General features: G+C 42.9%; 1 protein-coding gene across 1 annotated transcript; it reads left to right on the top strand.

The window, feature by feature from the left end:
• Positions 1 to 4,803: 4,803 nt before the first annotated feature.
• On the top strand, positions 4,804 to 8,342 carry LOC139352696 (tyrosine-protein phosphatase non-receptor type 21-like). Its single transcript, XM_070995315.1, has one exon. It carries the CDS (start codon positions 5,059 to 5,061, stop codon positions 8,176 to 8,178), a length of 3,120 nt encoding a protein of 1,039 aa, XP_070851416.1. The 5' UTR covers positions 4,804 to 5,058; the 3' UTR covers positions 8,179 to 8,342.
• Positions 8,343 to 13,309: the final 4,967 nt, after the last annotated feature.

Consider the following 13,309-nt stretch of genomic DNA (forward strand, 5'->3'; position numbering starts at 1 on the left):
AATATTAAAAGAATTATATTCCCAAGAGTAGAAGTTTATATGTCACAAAAAACAGAAGTTATCATTTTTTATACATTTGTAAAGAAATATTTATTTGATCATTCGTATGGGATTTTTAGGATATTAATATGTCCTTTATTGTTTAGATTAATTCATTTTGTGGTCTTCGCATTATGAACAAAATTAAGAGTCAAAGTAAAATTAGAGATGGGGATAAAAGAACGATAGTCAACAAGATAACGACATCGCCACACTCAATCCACAGGGTGACATGGTCCAACGAATAGGGCTGTCATTCTTTTAAACATAACATTTCTTCCCCTCTCAGGGTGTTAAGGAAAATATTACTCTGGTGGTGCCGACTGAGGAGTATCCTGTCTACCGGACTCCTTCCTTTGTTCTTCATCGTAGGGTGCCGTCTCTCTGCCCTGGAACAAATCGTCGGAATGTATGTTTGCATTGCGTTGCACTATTGGGAATTTGCCCACTTTTTGTGGCATTAATTAATAACTTAAGAACAAAGCAACATTTAAAAGTTTTGTTTTTAGAATTAAGTATATAAAATTTAATGGAAGTAAATTAAAAAAAGATGGGCGTGGTCCCGCCTTTTTTTTAAGAAAAAATTTTTTTTTCTTGTAAATCAAATAAAAACTTTTTTTTTCTTGAATTTTTTTTTTAAAGACCAAACTGATTTAAAAAAAAAATGTTGGCGTTTTTTATTTCCCATTTTTTTTAGTGAAATTGTAATTTTTTGTATTGTTATCACTATAATTCTTAACAAAAATACTAAAATCCTATATATCAACGTAAAGTAAGTGAAATGATGTTGTAAAATAATTTTAAAATAATCGTTATTTAATAAGAAATATAGCTGCACACTGTTTTTCTTAAGATAACATCGAAACTGGCATTTACCAGACAAAAATGAGAGAAATATAGTATATTAGGTAGAGGTCTTTAAAGCTAAATTTTATAGAAAGTGCGCAAAAGTGCACTTTGATACTAACCGAGCTCAATGAGAATTAAATACTCTACAAGATAAGAAAGGTTTCAGAGGTGGAAACAGCTGGAATCACTTTGTAGCTCTTTTTAAAAATACAAATTAACTTAAAGTTTTTTTTTTTTTGAGGTTAGAACTAGAACACGAATATACGAGCACCACAATCAATAAACACAATATTAAGGTCACAAACACAAGTTACAAGTCCCTCCGATCAACGCGTTGATTGTCCGTTCGTCCTGCTTGTCCGTTCGTTCCAGTTTTGGTAAAGAAATCGTTGAACTCTTCGGACTTAAAATGCGTTCCCTTATCGGAAACTACCATCTGGGGTACTCAAAACTTCGCAATAGATCATCCAGTAAGGCGCTGGTAGCTGATGCTGTGATTGGTTTCGTAACTGCCAGTTCTAGCCATTTGAAGTAAGCGTCAGTGAATATTAATAACATCTTCCCCTGAAAAGGGCCAGCATATTCGATATGCTTGCGTACCCAGGTTGCTATCGGATATTCCCAGTGATGCTGAGAGTATTTCCGCGGAAAATTAGCATTTTTTGCGCAACCCTCACAAAATTTGGCTATGTTTTTAATATCCTTATCAACCCCTGGCCAATATGTAAACGAACGCACCATGAAGTTCTTCTATTACCAACTTCCTCAGTTTGGTCGGGACTACCTCTCTCGAAAATTAGACGGCCAGATGAGATTTGGTAGTGCTGTTCTGGAGCCCTACATCCTGCTCACCTCAGGCACTGGCCGCCTTCGATAGCTTGTATTATTTTTACCAAATGCTGGTAAATTCTGTACGCTGTGGTGCACTTGTTTTAATAGCTTATGTTGTTGTTTCCCATACTTTTCTTATATTCTCTCTCCCGTTTCTTGTCGTTTAAACTGTTGTCGTGTATATTTTGTTTGTGTTTCGCAAGCCACGCTCAGTCGACAGCCACTCTGTCGCGCTGATTTCAAAGAGTTTAAGGCGGACCTTGATAATAAAAATATGTATAGCTGATTTTGCGCCTTATATGTAAATTTCCGCAATCACCAACTGCTATTTATTTATAGCGCTCACTGCATTTAAGGCCTTATGACTGTTGCTCCGCCAATGCACCGCAGCCGCAAGAACGAAAAAGTCAATAAATAGACTTTTATGATTTGCACTTAGTATTATTTATGCACAAATCACGTCGGGGTCACCAATGTTGAACTAATAAGCTTTATTATTAGTTATTGCTAAATTAAAATACGAATTTCAGGTTGCTTTAGGCTTGTTAACAATTTATTAACGAGAGAGAGTACAGCAGGCGAGACGAAAATGCATTTAATGTCGGGATCAGAATTCGTACTACTTTTACAAAGGGACAGACAGCCGAATGCTGGGCCCAAGAATGCAAGTACACAAAAAACGAGAGAGCTAGAGATAGGGCTTTCGCGATGCAATTAATATAAGAGATCGAATTAATTAGCTGCTGCGGCTGCCTATCTTAGTTAAGAGGATACGATTTATACGCTTAAGAACGAAAGCTAACAGCTTCAGGTCCAGCCGAAGCGTTAGTGAGAGATGTTGAAAGTGGATCGAGTGAATGATTAATGGTCGAAAGTTCCTCCATACTGTTAATGCAAAAGACACGCTCTTTTCGAGTGCAGCGTACGTGCACAAGGCACAATAGCCTCTTTAAAGATGAGATAATGCTCTTTTAACATTTGCTCTGAAACCCAGAAACTGCAAGCTTAGTTGTTTCTTATGCTCGCGCCTGTACATTCCGACTTGACCACAGCTTGATCTTTTCGCGTGGGTTTAGCATTTTAATTATTATTACTGGATCCACATGTGGTTGTTGTCATTTCCTTGCTTGGAAGAAATCGGAGACTTTTGGTGGTGGAGTCAGCTGGAGATTACATCATAGCTTATGATAGACCGCTCTGAGATCTTCACCTTCGACATAAGAAACTCCATGAACCCTCAGATCACACGAGCTAGTCTCTCTGCATTGCGTTGCCAGCCTGGCCTCCAGTGCACCTAACCTCTCACCTGCTGCTTGTAGATTTTCCACCTCCCGGTTCAGCGTCTCAACCCGCTCACCCATTCGGTCCCTCATGGAGCGTGGATCGGCAACCTCGCGCTCCAACGTCAGGACACGAGCATCCATTTGCTTAACTTCCCTGGCGATTATGTCCAAGCGATCCATAAGGCGGCTGAGCATTCGCTGTTCAGCTTCCCGAACGGCCGACTCAATTTTCTCGGTTTGTTTCTCGAAGCGAGTCTTTAGGAGCTCCAGAGGCTGCGGCGAGTTTACATCCGAGATGCGTTCGCTGGCAGTTCCAGCATTGTTGCGGGTACGTTTAGTGGGTGGAGCAGAAGAACCCATGACTTTATTAAGTGTATTTATTGTTGGTTTGATTAAAAAATGATTAAAATTTTGGTAGTTACCAATATAATTATGGACAAGTTGAAATTAAACGAATGGCGACCCAAGGCCTGATGCTGATAAGCATATTAGAGTTGTTAATGATTAGAATTTTTTAGAAACCCTTGAAGAACAATGGATAGTTTTTGTGTATACAGCAGCGAGTGCGTTAGTTACGTAAATGGTTGTTTGATGGGACATTCGATTTATTTTGGCTCACGACCTGAATATCGACCGCAAACATCAGTTTACTAGTGTAATCAGCTTGCTTTAAGCATAAATATGCATCAGCATGCAATAACACCTGCATGTACAATAAGAATAGCAGAAATGATACCCTTACAAACAGTAGAGTAAATACAACTAAAATCATCGAATTTTCTTTCGGTTTGGACTCGTGAATACGGTAGGCAACAATTACAAGACTTGACTTGGAATACATGAGTGAAGTGAGTTCATGTTAATTCTTTTGTACAAATCAACAAGCGTAGCCAAACCCAATCTTGAACTAAAGTTTCAATAAGGTTTAGAAGAAGAGAGGATGATAGTTGGTGGAATTAAATTTCGTAGGTGTAGTGTTGACCAAGGAATTGCCCTAGCCAAAATTGTATTATATCAGAAAAACTTTAGGGAAAAGTTATTCAAGAATCAGTAACCCAACTTTTTTAAAAAGTAAGCCTACAATTCTTTCTTAATACCGTATCAAATCTCAGAGCTTACCGCTAAACAAAAAAATAATTGGTGAAGAACTTTAATTAGAATACAGTAAGGCGCGTGAAAGGCATTCTACAGAGAATGTTGCGGATGGTAACGCCGTGACAACGACAACGAGTGCAGTTTATGTAACATGGTGATGAGTTCGGAAACTTCTTGAATTACAACAAGATGCAAGCATACTTTCTACCAAAATTTTTTTTATCACATGGCTAACAGATAAACAGGAATGTCCAACATGTCATATTCCATGTCAACCACAGGAGTTACAATTTGCGAATCCAGGTCAAACGTTAGAAAGAGAATTACTGGGAGCTGAAAATACGGAAGGTATATCCGTAAATATACCCCTTACTAGAAGATTTATGCAACAGCACCCAGAAATAGCTAACAACGCTACAAATCAACTCGAACCAGTAGGTTCATCTAAGGCTAGAACTTGTCCTTAAGCCAAACAAAGTTGGACTGTGTCTCCATGCCCGTAAATTAAACAACGTAACGCACAAGGATGCATACCCATTGGCAAGTATCGAAGGCATTCTATCTCGACTTCCTAAAGCCGAAATGATTTCCAAAATTGATCTGAAAGATGCTTACTGGCAAATCGGATTAACGGAACGTGCAAAAGCATGGACGGCTTTTACTGTACCGGGAAGGCCAGCGCTCGCTCAGCCGGCAGCTGGAGAAGTATGCAGCTGGGCCAAGGATCTACTTGCGGGTGCGACACTACGTGACCACGGGAGTGCGACACCTGAGCGACGAGGCCACTCGCTTTTACTACTTTCTGCAGCTGAAGAGCGACATTTATGAAGGCCGCATAGCCTGCGATATCCGCACGGCCATACTGCTGGCGCTCTACTGCCGCCAGGCGGAGTACGACAGCTACCAGGGCGACAAGCAGAGCAAAGACTACCTGAAGAAGTCACTGATCCTGCCGTGTAACATGCAGGGCTTAGCCAACGACGACAGCATGCTGGAGGGTCTGATCGTGGAAGTTCTGCAGCAACAGGCGGGAATTGCTCATCTGGGTCAGAGCCAAGCAGAGGAGATGTACATACAGTGCTGCCAGCAGCTGGACGGGTATGGGGAAGACCGCTTTGCCGCAAAAGACACGCTCGGCAACGATCTGCTTCTTGGTCTGGCCATTAATGGAATGGTGGTGAGGGCGGACAACGGGCGGCAGTATTTTCCCTGGAAGGACTTCCACACGGTGACCATCGACAAGCGAACAATCAAGATCGAGCAAAATAAGCTGGATGGCGGCGGCAGTATCGTGGGAAGCTTTATTTTTGGCGAGGCGGACACAGCCCGATACTTCTGGAAGCTCACTATCAGCCAGCATAAGTTCTTCAAGCGCCATATTGACACCGCTACGCCATCGAGCCTGGGAAGTGGCGCAGAAGTGGAAAGCGCTCCTTTGGGGGTGGATATTGTTGGTTTCGTCGAGTACGACTATGCCGAGTCAGCAGCCACCGAACAACTGTCACCGCATCAACAGCAACATACTCAGCAACAGCAGCAGCGGATGCAACAGCAGCAGCAGTTAGTTTCTTCGAACATTTCGCTGGTCGCTAATGCCAATCAGTTGTTCGGGCAAAGCAGTTCCTGCCTAGATCTAAGCAACAACAACCTGCGCAGTAGCAGTGGCTTGCTTCACCACGAAAGCAGCAATAATAACGAGGAGCGTGAGCGCCTTAAGGCTATGCTGCCCACATATCGTCCTGCGCCGGACTACGAGACGGCAGTGCAACTGAAGTACAGCACTCCTTCGGCTGAGTTCAACAACCTGACTCTGGCATTGACCGCGCCCGGCAATGCCTACTATGCTGGCTCCCAGCCGGATGTCCATAATCCGGGTGTGCACAGCGATAACTTGTATAGTCACCTTAGTGCACATCGTTATCCGGACGTAGCCCAGTCGGCAGCTGCTCTCCATCATCACATCAACCTGTATCACACGCAGCATCAACCGAAATCACATCCACAGCCTATTAGTCCAGCTCAAGCGTATTTGGAGCTCTCACAACGAATGCATATGATACGTCACAAGGCGCCCCCGCCGTATGTAAATCGGCTGAGTTCCTCATCCACGCCTGACCTGGCCGTGGCCACACCCCGCTCGCTGCAAGGGTACCGCAATTATGTAAGTGGCTCCTCCCCGGATTTAGTCTCCAACCGCACCCTCTTCAATGGAGGACAGTTCGTAGCTCTAGCCGCGGGCGGACATGCTGGCCACATTCCCACATCCTCCGGAGCCACCATGATGCACCAGTACCAGTATGTGAGCCACATGGGAAAATCGCAGCCCTACATACCGCCGCATGGCACTTTCGAGAACCTCAACATGATCGAGGAGCAGCCGTCCATTATGTCTCAGCTGCGGCAGTCGGCGATGAGCCAGGCAGTTGCTGCAGGTGCGGGAACTGTGGTTACTCAGAGTGCACCTTCCCTTCCGCCGAGTGGATATCGCAGTCCTGTACCACCGCCAGCCAGCAGTCCGTTACCACCGCCATTTGTTTCTTCTACCCCCGCCCCCCTTGAGAGGAGCTTGATAACCGGGTCCATTGAGCCCATCTACGAAAATGTACCCCTACCTCAGAAGGCGTTGCCAATACAGTCCGCTTCTAATATTTTTCCTGTTTTGGCTTTTCCGAAAAGCATCACCAACAACCTTACTGTTGCTATAAATTCCCAAGCTGAAGATGGGAACATAAAAACGTACAAGGCGAACCGGACTGTAAGCACGGAGCTGCTATTCGGGGAGGCGCAAGCTCCTAAGCTCTCAACTAGAGCAGCCAGTGCGGGGCCTGATATGGGAATGACACCCCCACCTCTGAACAAATCGACGACGGTCGATGTGGTCACACCTGCAGATGAATCATTGCAACAGCAACTTAGTAACATGAATCTTTCTGTACACACGTTTGGTGGCACCTCCTCTATGGTGAACTCGACGCTGGACACCACGTCTTCGTCTGTGGCCAGCAAGGACTCAAAACGCAAGAAGCGATGGAACTTTTTGTCACGTAGCAAAACATCCGACAAACAGAAGTCAGCTACGCTGGGCAGGGAAAAGGCTACAACGGTAGGTCAGCACGCCAAGCTGGCAGCTAAACTGAAGATGGTCCAAGATGATCTTAACCTTCCACATCGTTGGTCCACGGGAGTCAACAAGTCGCAGCCCATATCCGGGAGATATTCCAAGGACAAGCTGTGTCTAATACTAGAAGAGAAGCTAAGTGACTCGCACTTGTTCATGGAGTTTGAACGCATACCGAAACGACGGGAGCATGCTTTATACGAATGTGCCCTACTGGAGGAGAACGAGCAGAAGAATCACGACCCGAACTTTTTGCCCTATGATGACAATAGAGTGCGATTGACACCATCAATGGACAATCGCCACGGTTACGTTAATGCCTCCTATATATCTGCCACAGTGGGCACAAAGCAACGGTTTTACATTGTGGCCCAATCCCCGCAAGAGTCGCGAACCATGAGCATCTTCTGGCAGTGTGTGTGGGAGGCCGATGTGTATTTGGTGGTTCAGCTAACCGAGGATATGAGCTATGTTCCACTAAGCAGTCAGCAGCGTCTAGAGTTTGGTCAGTTTCAAGTATATCAGGAATTCTCACAAGCCACCGATCGTTGCACCACCATAAAGTTGCGTCTTTACCACGTACCATCACGTCGATACCGTTCTGTCTGGTATCTGCAGTATGCGGACTGGGCGGAGCAAAATTGTCCGCGTGACGTAAATCACTTTCTCGGCTTTCTAGAAGAGTTGAGCTCCGTAAGACTCGCATCCACACAAGAAGTTCCGCCGGGGCACAACACAAACCCACCGGTTCTTTTACATTGCATGGAGGGAGGTGGTCGTTCGGGAGTGACCCTGACTGCGGATCTTTTGTTCTACACTCTGAATCATAACGAGGACCTAGACATATCTCGTGTGGTTGGCCAGCTTCGGCATCAGCGGGACAGCATTATACCATCCTTGGCACAATACAAGTTTATATACAATCTCCTAATATCCTACTTAAAGCGCTCTAGGTTAATCTAAGGTTGATTCTAATAACCTGTAAATTTTAACTAAACAAAATGTATCTCAATAGGTAGCTGTTGTTCGTTAAATCTTAATGTTTTGATAGCAGCTTGTTCTTACGATATATATTTGTTTTATAAACTTTACCGCTTACATCGGTAAGCGAACCGCTGCTCTCAAGATTACACTCTTTATTTGCTTATAAGTGATTATTTGTGAAACGTATCAAGATTATGGTCATAAAACTATTTCATATTTTTGTCACGATATCAATTTGTAGCAATTGCCCTTGGGTAATATAATGCGGCGCAAACCATGAGTAGATTAATGGATGCTATAATCACCGATGATCTATGGTATTGTGTTTTCGGATATCTAGACGATGTCTGCGTCGTTTCAGATACTTTCGAAAATCACGTGAAAGTATTAGTGCGAATCGCAAATCAATTCAAGCTAGCAAATCTGACCCTTTATGCAACCAAGAGCAAGTTCTTTGTTCGACAAGTTAACTACTTGAATTAAATTATTGGAAACGGAGGCATCGCTACTGACCCACAAAAGATCGAATCTTTTCGCAATTGGCCAGCACCAAATAATATTCGTCAGGTCAGGGGATTTTTAGGTCTCGCAGGTTGGTACAGGCAATTTGTTGCACACTTTTCGGAATTGGCTTTTCATATCACTGAAACTCTTTAATAAGCTGAAAGTAGCGTTGACTTCTCCACCTGTGGTTACATATCCAGACTTCTCCAGAAAGTTCTATGTCCACTGCGATGCGAGTGACTTCGGAATAGGAGCTGTCCTTGTACAACTATCAGCTGAAAGGGAGGAGCTACCCATTTACGCCATTTACCCATGATATGCTGTGTTGGAAGCATTGTAAAAATTTCGTTGCTACATTGAAATGCAAGTATTGTCTGGTTAAGAGAACAACCGAACTTGAAAGGACTTCGCTCGATGGGCTACGAAACTTCAGCATTACAAATTCCCAGTTCGACACAGAAAAGGTAGAGATCATGTAGTACCAGATGCACTGTCGCGCATACCAGAAAGCGATATAGCAGAAATAGTAGATGCAGGACCTGAAATAAACTTAGAGTCAGCTCATTTTTCAGATGAAGACTATCATTTACTTAAAAAAAAGAATAAGGGCTACCCAAAATTGCTTACCTGATCTCAAAGTAGTGGATGAATTTGTATATGCAAGGTGTGAACATGCTTCGGGTAATACAGAACAGGAAAACACATCCTGGAAGTTATGAGTTCCTCAAGAGTTACGATCAGAATTGATAGGTAGAGCACACAACCACAGCTCATGGAGGCATCTGAAAAACTGTCGAATAACTAGCAGAAATTTTTTCTGGCCTGTACTCGTCAAAGATGTTCGTTCCTATATCAGACAATGTGACATTTATAAGGCTATTCAATCTCCAAATATGATTTAATGAAATATGATTCTCACTAGACTAGGTATACGTCATGTCAATACACCTTTATAGACACCTCAGTCAGCGAGTAAACCGATCATTGATTGCAGGAGTTCGGGCTTACTTAAAGAATGATCATACTCAATGATATAAACCTGACAAGTATTAGTTGTGCTCCAGAAACAGTATTCACACATCGATAGGAAAATCCCCTTATCATGCTCTGTTTGGTGTAACCATGGTTACCCATGGATCAACATACCAGCTGTTGCGCAACTTAAATGCTTTAGACGAGTCAACTTTATGTTTAGATCGAGATGATTATCTTACACTAACTCGTGAAGACCTAAAGTCTCATATTAAGAAAACACATGAAGTAAATACCCGGCAATACAATTTAAGAACAAAACCTGCTAACTTTAAAGTTGGACAGGAAGTTTTTCGGCGAAACTTTGCCCAAAACAACTTTAGTAAGAATTTCAATGCCAAACTAGGACCTTTCTTTATAAAATCTCGAATTAGAGAGAAAGTTGGATCAAGCATGTATATTCTTGAAAATTTGCAAGGCAAACTAGTAGGCACCTATTCGGCTAAAGATATTCGAGTCTGAACGCCCTTTTTCCGTCTAACTCTTTAGTTTGTTGGAGAAATTGAAAGTTATCCGGTTATGGAATGGGCGAAAATCAAATATAAGTTCGGCAGCAACCAGCTTGTGACAGTTAGCAATATTGGAACAGACTTCCAATATCGGAACGCAACTCTTTGACCTGCGTACGAGACTTTCCAACTTGCTGAAAAGCTAACCGCCACGCGACTGCGGAAATACTTTTCTTTTCCAACGATCGGTGAACAGAACAGACGTTCTAGATTTTTCTTCACCGAAAACCCCAAAGTTTTCATTCGTCCGCCTAAGGTACAAGTGCACGTGGTTTTGCTACGAATTCGCGTTTAAAAGCGTAATTCCTGTTTATACATCCGTCCGCCTACGGTAAAGGAGCCCCTGTATTTCGCAAACAAATGCGCGCTCAAAGTGCAAATTTCTTTATTTCATAAACTTTGGTTTTATTTATTGAATCTTCTCTTAATTTTGAGACTAACAATAAGTTTACGAATTAACTAACAGTATACTAAGACTGAATTCTGGATGAGCGTCCCTCAAGTCGGTAAGTCATTGCGACGAAGACGCGATTGGTTGCTCAACCTTGTTAGACCTCTCGCCAGTGCCACAATAGGTTGGTTAAGTACTTTTCCTTCTGTTCTGCGATTATTTTTTGACTATATGTTTTCGATGCGAACGTACCACGGTGCCCCGGTGATTGTTCTCAAGATCTTCGACTGAACTCTCTGGACTATGTCAATATTGCTATTGCTGGCATTCCCCCATAACTGGGAGCCGTACATCCACATAGGTTTTAGTACCGAGTTATACAGCAGGACTTTATATTCAAAACTAAGGGGAGACCGAGCGTTATTAAGCCAATGAAGGAGGCTGGCTTAGGTGTGTTATTTTTGCTTCAATGTGCCGACGCCATGTGAGTCTTCTGTCGAGGTGTACTCCTAGATATGTCACTTCGTTTGCTTGTGGGTGTAGAGTGTTGTTTAACGTAAGCGGCGGGCAGTTTTGCCTGTTCAGGGTAAACGTAACGAACTTCCATTTTTGTTCGCTCACTTTAATTCGCCAATCTGATAGCCATTTTTCAACATTTACCAGATGAAGAGCCCGCTGTGCAGTTCCTTGTATCGGCATTTTTGCGGCTAAGGATAGCTGTATCATCAGCAAACGTAGATGTTGTTAGTCGTGTGCCTGTCGGGATGTCTGCTTTATAGAGGACATATAATGTTGGCCCTAGCACACTACCTTGACGAACTCCAGCTGCAACAGTGAAATCATCAGATATAGCAGTGTTGCACCTCACAACAAATTTTCTGTCGTTAAGCTAAGACTCTAAAAGCTTGTTGATGTTGTAGGGGAGCATTGTCTTGATCTTGTACATCAGACCTTCTAGCCAGACTCTATCAAACGCTTGAGAGACATCTAAAAATATGGCAGTACAGTACTCTCGTTTTTCGAACGCGATACGAATTTCTGATGTTATCTGGTGGACCTGCTCAATTCTTCCGTGCGTTTCACGAAACCCAAAATTATGTGACGGGATTCCTACCTGGATTCTTTGGTATGTGTTTATCCGAGTCAAAACGCATTTTTCAAAGAGTTTAGATAAGCATAAAAGAAGGCTTATAGGACTGTGTGGTCTCTTCCCGGCTTTGTTATCATTATTATAATTGACTTTTTCCATCTCACTGGATAGTGGCCAAGTTTTGGGATGGCATTGAAAAGCTGGGTGATAGTGCAAACGGCGCAATATGGGAGCTCAATGATCATTTTGGGGGTTATAAGTTCGCAGCCCGGAGATTTTTTCGGCTTCAGCTGATTTTTGATGATGCTAACGATTTCGTTTGGTCAAAACACAATTGGCTCGTTTTGAACCTGAGGCTCATATGGTAAAGTCGCCAAAGTAAACGCACTAGTAGCAGGATTTGTTGGGAAACATTTTTAAGGTGGTTGGCAAATGTGCTGGCTCTGGCTGCATCGTTGCATTTCTTGGGTGAGCTCTCTATAGTGAGTGTTTTGTATTAAAAGTTGACAATTGCTCTATGTAATGGCGGTGGACATATGCTTCTTCTTGCTGTAGAGATTTAGTAAGTTAACGTGAAGGATGTCTTTAGCTTTGCTTAGCAGATGGCGATCTTTGAAATTGGCACTCACGACGTAAGCGTCGCTTTTCGAAAACGAGCTGTTCGATTTGTAGATCTTTCTTCTTTTGATTGCATGGTGTATTTACAGTTTGAGGTGTTGGAGCTCGAGCTGCAGAGACGAGTACACCCTCCAGTGAATTATCAAAGCTGTCTACGTCGGCTTCATCATTGAGATGACCAACCCAATTGGTTTTCTGTGTGGTCAATTTTAATGATTGTTCCAATGTTCCTGGATGTCGGAGTAGAATAAACAGGACAGGCGAGTGATCAGATGAAATATCCAAAAGTCATGCGGAGCTTATCAGATTTTCAGGAATGTTTTTGGTAATCGCAAAGTCTATTAAATCGGATAGTTTCTTTGGGTCTGCCGGCCAGTATGTTGGTATGCCAGAAGAAACATAGTCGAGCTTGTTCTTGGCTTTGATAATTGCATTATAGAGCTGCTCTTCTTTTGGAGTCACGAGACGAGATCCCCAGTGTGTGTGCTTGGCATTGTAGTCTCCTGCTGCTATGAAGTGGTATCCTAGTGAGTTGAAAAACTGCATAAACTCACTTTCAGCTATAGTGAAGCGAGGGGGGTAGTATACGGCGGCTAGTGTAAGTTGGTCGCCAGTATTTAGTTGTATATTTATAGAAATCTTGCATAGTTGTGCGATAAACGATATAAATTCCGTAAGGCTTTGTTAAATGCTGCATATCATAGCTACAAAGTTGATTTTTGGCTGCTCCGGCGATTGATGCTGCTGAGCCGTGTTCAGTTCTTGGTATGTTGATTTCAGAAATTAACCTTTTGAGGCAGGGGTAGCAAGTCCTGATTTTAAAGCGCTTGCGTATGTCACATTTTTGTTAGAGTTTATGGGTCCTAGTTAGCATCTGGCTGCAGTCGAGAAGAAGACTTCAGGGTTTGATCTGGAGGCTATCAACGTTATATTTTGGGTGCGCCTTTTCAGCTCCTTATAAACTGG

This window comes from Drosophila suzukii, chromosome 3 (genome assembly GCF_043229965.1).
Source record: "Drosophila suzukii chromosome 3, CBGP_Dsuzu_IsoJpt1.0, whole genome shotgun sequence".
NCBI classification, from domain to species: Eukaryota; Metazoa; Arthropoda; class Insecta; order Diptera; family Drosophilidae; genus Drosophila; species Drosophila suzukii.